This window comes from Prunus dulcis, chromosome 5 (assembly GCF_902201215.1).
Source record: "Prunus dulcis chromosome 5, ALMONDv2, whole genome shotgun sequence".
NCBI classification, from domain to species: Eukaryota; Viridiplantae; Streptophyta; class Magnoliopsida; order Rosales; family Rosaceae; genus Prunus; species Prunus dulcis.
The window spans coordinates 11,051,049-11,056,964 of record NC_047654.1 but is presented as its reverse complement, the minus strand read 5'-3'; the positions used below and the strand labels follow the sequence as shown (position 1 = coordinate 11,056,964).

At 41.1% G+C, this 5,916-nt stretch overlaps 1 protein-coding gene across 1 annotated transcript; it reads right to left on the bottom strand.

Annotated features, from left to right (window-relative positions):
- Positions 1-982: 982 nt before the first annotated feature.
- On the bottom strand, positions 983-5,686 carry LOC117627371 (endoglucanase 6-like). The gene is made up of 9 exons (XM_034359441.1): positions 4,941-5,686; positions 4,603-4,815; positions 4,165-4,365; positions 3,173-3,262; positions 2,899-3,063; positions 2,466-2,750; positions 2,019-2,367; positions 1,872-1,928; positions 983-1,761 (listed from the first exon to the last, which is right to left on the bottom strand). Exons 1-9 carry the CDS (start codon positions 5,142-5,144, stop codon positions 1,463-1,465), a joined length of 1,863 nt encoding a protein of 620 aa, XP_034215332.1. The 5' UTR covers positions 5,145-5,686; the 3' UTR covers positions 983-1,462.
- Positions 5,687-5,916: the final 230 nt, after the last annotated feature.

Below are 5,916 nucleotides of genomic sequence, written 5' to 3'. Positions count from 1 at the left end.
TCTACGTACTCATTTTTATAAATTTATGTTTTTTTGGGGTCTGGTTTTGTTTTTTTAATTTGATATTTCATACTGTTTTTGTAGCATGCACTAAGCTCAAGTTTTGAAAATTTGCGGTTTTTGTCACGTTTGTATGCGTTTAAGGTTCAAAATCCATTTTTGTTTGCTTAGTCATAATTAAGCTTTCTATTCAATGGTAGAGAGAGGGAGATGAGAAAGGTGAGGTGGTCAATGTGGTTTTTTTCATGTGAATCGCTATCTTTTTATGCCATCCTTCTTATGATTACTTAATTAAAGTACTCCCTCTCTCCCTTTAGAACTTCAAGTCAACATATGTTATTTTTTAACTATTTCGTTCTATCAATCAACAAATTTACACCACATAGCGTGACATGAACTATTATTACATTAATCAATAGTGTCACGTGACATGAACAACTCCACTTGAGTTCCTCTCAATGGTAACAAAGCTTGGAACTAGGCAGCAACTGCCGGTGTATTTGGCAACTTTATTTTGGGAGTTCCTTGTTTAGATTAGATGGGAAGAAAATTTGTTGTTACTGTGCGTTGCATTGCCTGAGTAGAGTTCGTTGTGTGGCACGTTGTTAGGGTTGTAGACAAGACTCCTGGCAAGCAACAATGGGGGGCTAACACATGCACAAGGCCTTTTATTGGCTTTTCCAGTAGTTTGTCTTGACATAGTCAGATTCAGACTGTCACAGAAGATATAACCATTGGACTCATCTTTCATTTTTCTTAATAATACAAGCGAGTCATGCAAAAGTAATGCCCTTAACGGCTTGAGTTTCAAGTTACTTACACCATTACACTTTTATCTTATGCAACTGTGATGTGATTATACACTACAAGGCCTTTTAGCATGGCAGGTGTTGATTAATGTCCAAATGACTTGGGCTGTCCTTCCAGAAAAAATAAAATGACTTGGGCTTTCAAAACATGAGATATATTAGACACAATAACATCGCACAAACTATATTTCCATTCAAAAGATTAAAAAATGTTGCAAACTTACAACATTCACAACACAAAAAAGGAAACGAAGACAGACATTCAAAGTTGCTTTGAAGTACAAAGAAACAAGACTTCTTGAAAATGAGTTGAGAGGAAGTCATTTTCACCCCTCTCCACCCTCACACTTGTTTACTGTTACTCTCTCAAAACCTATCTATATAACTCTACTGAAAGTTGAGGTGAAAGAGGATGAGCACTCATTTTAACCCGTCTCTTCACTCCTTTCTTCCCCAATCTTCATACTTATTTGACCTAACATCGTCTAAAAAGCCTATGCAGATCCCAATCATAAGTACTTTTTGAAAAGGAAAAGAAAAAAAAGTCCTTTTTTTTTTCTGGTCTCCATTTGTATAGCTGCACAATTCTTACATTACCATCCCAGAAACTGTGTGAACCTCTCTCCTTTGTTTCAATGAGTTTTCTTCCTTTCTTAGGCTAATGAGTAGCTTGAGACTGCGACATCTGCTGGAGAAGCAGAGTGGATGTAGACAAACTCCAGGCTCTTTCCCGCCGATAAAGAATTGATCCATGATGGGAAAACATAGGAATCGCCGGCCTTTGTGAGTCCCCAAATAGGGCCATAAAGTTTGGTTACTGAAAGCTTGAGGTTTGTTAGTGTCTTGGCAGACTTGTTGGTCACTACTGTGGAATATCTGTAGTAAGTTACTCCCTTGGAAACCCAAGAAGCTGTTAGCTTTTGCTGAATGGCAATTGGGCTAGAAGATGAAGCTGCAAAAAATAGAAAAACAAAAGAAACTCGTTTTAGATCTCTTTCCAACAACTCATGTCAGGGCTAGTTGAATTGAAAGCCTTGACAAGAAAAAGAGGCCATGTAATACCTGGAGCAACTGGAGTGATTTTAGGTAGTGGAGCTACTTTTGGTTGGGTGGTAACCACTGTAAGAAAAAACACATCAATCAATTGCCATTACAAAAAGAAAATTTCAATCAAGAAAGTTTTAGAAGCAATTATCACAATCAATATACCTGGTAGGAGCTGGTTGTAACCGCCATGGCCGGCATTCAAGCGTGCCAATATACCGAGAAGAGGAGCATTGTTGTAGGTAGCAGGCTCAGTCTGCTCATAGTTGTCTCTCTGATCAGCAAAGTTGTCATAGGCATCAGGTCCACCAACAATGGCACCAGTGAGCAGATTGGGGTCACTTGCTTTCCTGCTAAACCAAGTGGCATAGCCTCCCCTGCAGCTCACAAAGGAAGAGTCCTTCTTGTAGGAAACAATTGAGGAAGCCCTGTGGTGAACTTGTTGAGGGAAGTTGTTTCCATAGCCCACCATGTAGCTAGTGGCTCTTGGGTTGTCACCAAGAATGTAGTCAACCTGAGGATTTCAACAAATCATTAGGATCAAATTACATGCTTTCGAAAAGTCACAATCTTCTGTATGTTTTTATCAGAGCTTATTTCGGGCTGTGTTACCTGAGATTTAGCGAAAGATAGAAGCTCGGAAGGTGCCACATTGCCAGCAGCACAATTCAATGTCTTCCCGGCAGATGTGAGGTAGTCGGAGTAGACTGTGGCCAAGAAGGAGGCACTTGTAACAAACTGCATGTTGTTCCACCTCTGGCGGAAAATCAGGCCACCAGGAGTTTTCTGTGCATTTCGGCTGCCCTTTCCGATGCATGAACACATGAAGTACTCAGCCTTCTGTTGGTACTTCTCAAAGACTGCTGTGTTACGACCTGCTTTACCTTGCATTAAGAACTGTCACGCAAGAAAAATATATAATTAGATGGCTCCCATATGGCTATAAATTTAATCTATGCAATTTACAATAATACATAACATGCCAATGACCATTGTCAAATCTCATGAACGACAATTGTTGATAACTGGTTAAAGGGTCGGTTACCTTGGCAACAAGGGTCTGAACACCGGAATATTTGACATCCCAACCGAACTCGGTCATGCCCCAACCAGTTCCACCCATGGAGTCACCATTGTTTCCAAGGTAGTTCAAATAGTACTGATTGTTGGTTGCCTGGAACAACCAAGCAGCAGCCCATAGCAACTCATCCTGTACATAATTCAAACACAATCAATCAGAAAAATTGAATGGGCTTTATTGGGCCTAGTCTAAAAACTGAAATGTAAAAGCAAGCCCAAGGTTGGGCCCAACAACGTACATTGTAGCCACTGATGGATCTGTAGTACTTTTGGGCCACAGTGATGCTGCTGTCATATTTGCCCCTGTACTTGTCCGCAAAATCAAACAGCTGCATAACAAACCAAAGTACCAGTAGTGTGAGAGCAAGACCAGTGGTGTTTCACGTAAATTAGTAGCAAAGAGTGAGGGTATTATGGGAATAGAATTTATGCAAGTACAAACGGAAGATGGGTGGTGTTTGCGTGGATGTGGTTGGTGTACGGTACCACCGACAAAAAGTCGCACGTGAAAGAGCTAATAACATTCACACTTTTCATGGATCGGTTAAACCTGGACGGCCAGGACCTGATTGTGCATCTGTGGGGTCAAACAACAGTCTCCGTGATCGACGGGCAAACATGTACCCCACGATCCAAATTATGCGCCGAAAGCTTTTTACCCCAATTTAAGTACATGGGCATCAAAACGACGCCGCCACATTTTATTTTTTATACAAATGGATTCTAAATTCATCTAATATATGAGAAAATAGATTCAAATTTGAGTGCAAAAGGGTCGGCTCGCTAAATGGCCTAACCCACTTCTACCGATTTACCACTTTTTAAAGTAAATATTTTTGTGTAATAAATACGATGCTAACGTGCGTTGGGGAGTAACGACGACCAGCCTCAGTAAAAAGCAGGAAAACTATAACTGCTTATTAACTAGGGCAGTTTATTATCATGCGCCGGTCCCGCGCAAATCCGATGCCGCACATGGCTAACGTACGCTAGTGGTCCCCACAGGCCCCCAACAGAAACGTTTTCAACCCGTCTTTTTCAGAAAACACTCTTTCTTTCTAAAACCAACGTACCAAATTACAACAGTTACTGTTTTTTTTAAATAAATAAAAAACAAAAACGCTGTGGAAAAAAGCATTAAAATGACTTGGTTGAAGTAAGTTATGTGTGATCACATCCCAAAGCCCTAATCTCTGTAAACCTGAAAAACTAAGTTATGTGTAAGACGAACCTGGTGGGCATGGCGGAGGAGCTCACTGGCGTAGGCGGGGTTGGAGTGGCGGAAGACAATGGAGGCGGCGGCCATGGCGGCGGCGGTTTCTCCGGCGAGATCCGACCCGGGATTGCTCGGGCTGATCTTGTAAGCCCGGCGGTCAGTGGTCATGTCCTCGGGTCTTTGCCAGCAGTAGTGGTCAGTGTTCCCATCTCCCACCTAATCACAGATTAACACCAACCGACAAAATTAACATCACTTTACAAATAAATATCATTTATCAAAAATAAAAAGCCCATTGGAGGGAAGACACAAACAAAAAATAAAAAACTAAAATTTGGGTTCTTTTTCAAGTGATGCTAACTAAAACCAGAAGTTAACAGAACTTTAAAAAAAAAATTGTTTCTTTTTGAGTTGGAGGAAGGGCAAAAGTTATGAACTTGAATGGAAAGCTACCTCTCCATAGAGAACATAGGGTTCAGGGTGGGCTTTGATGAAGTAGTCAGTGCCCCACTTAACAGCTTCCATGGCATGACTAAGCTCACCACTTGCAGCCATTTGCTTGCCATACTCTATGATACTCCAGGACATCATTGTCACGGTAAATGCCATGGGCAGCCCAAACTTCACATTGTCCCCTGCATCATAGTAACCTCCCACTAGATCCACCTACAAATTCATCCAATTTCAACCAAGAGTAAATTTTTTTGCAAAATTATTGAGAAGGGTAAATTAATTGAGCAATTTTGACATAACCGCAGTTGGGATTTTTAAGTAAAAAGACTAGAACTTACCCCACTAGCCTTGCCATCATACAAGCCAGAGTTGGCTCTCCAAGTGACTCTCTGGTTGTGTGGAAGGAACCCAGATCTCTGAGCTTCGAAGAAGAGAATGCTCTTGCTCAGAGCTTGGCCATAGTCATGGGCAGCTAAAGCAAGAGGGAAACAGAGAAGCAGAAGCAGAGGAGCCATGGAAATGAGTCTCACAAACTTCTCCATATTAAACAGTAACAGAGTTGAGTTTTTAAAGTAAAAACAGAGAGAAACAGAAGCTGTGTGTGAATCAAAAACCGAAACTGTTGTTCGTTTTTCAAGCTCAAAAGGCAAAGAATTGGCAATGTTGGATGGTTTATCAGCTAAAATTTCTGATAAACCAAACAGAAACAGAGCAACTCCTAAGAAGACTGAAAAAAGGAGAGACCTTTAGAGAGGCACAGTTTGTAGGGATTGGGAGAGAGGGAGGAGCACAAGGGCCTCTTTATATTGTTGAGAGTGGAAAAGTACAAATGCCCAGAAATCGGCATGGACCAAAAAAAATATATTTATTTTTCATTTTTAATAATTTTGTTTATTTTATTTTCCTTCACATTATTTCTCTTTTCGAGGGCTGAAAACAGTTGAGAAAAGAACAGAGTCATGTGGGTGTTCCTGGGTCTTCACTGGGAAGGTCGGTGTGTATTTATTGCATGCGTGGAAGGGAAAAGTTACCAGAGAGAGACTGTGGAGAAAAAATAAATAAATTAGGGTTTTGCCAAATTTAGTTTAAGAAGCACAGACTCGGTGCGGTTTGGAGGGAAGGCCTGCCTGAGGTTGAGAATTACCAAAACAAGAAAGAGGTTAGGAAGCTGCGGTGGAAGAGTCAAAAGCGTTTCAGTTTCTGTCCTCTGGGTGTGTCCCACAGTTGAATTCCCCATTTGCCCCTTTTGTTTATCCGGTAAGACAGGCCACACGAGTGTGAACCTGCGTGGGCATTGGTGTGATTTGGTTCTTG

What these genes read in the sequence shown, in the direction of transcription:
- LOC117627371 (XM_034359441.1), bottom strand. Translation starts at nt 5,144, where the DNA reads ATGGAGAAGTTTGTGAGACTCATTTCCATGGCTCCTCTGCTTCTGCTT. An exon ending in ATGATGGCAAGGCTAGTGGG is followed by an intron (nt 4,816 to 4,940) that starts GTAAGTTCTAGT and finishes ATGAATTTGTAG; the next exon opens with GTGGATCTAGTGGGAGGTTA. An exon ending in TATCTTTCGCTAAATCTCAG is followed by an intron (nt 2,368 to 2,465) that starts GTAACACAGCCC and finishes TGAAATCCTCAG; the next exon opens with GTTGACTACATTCTTGGTGA.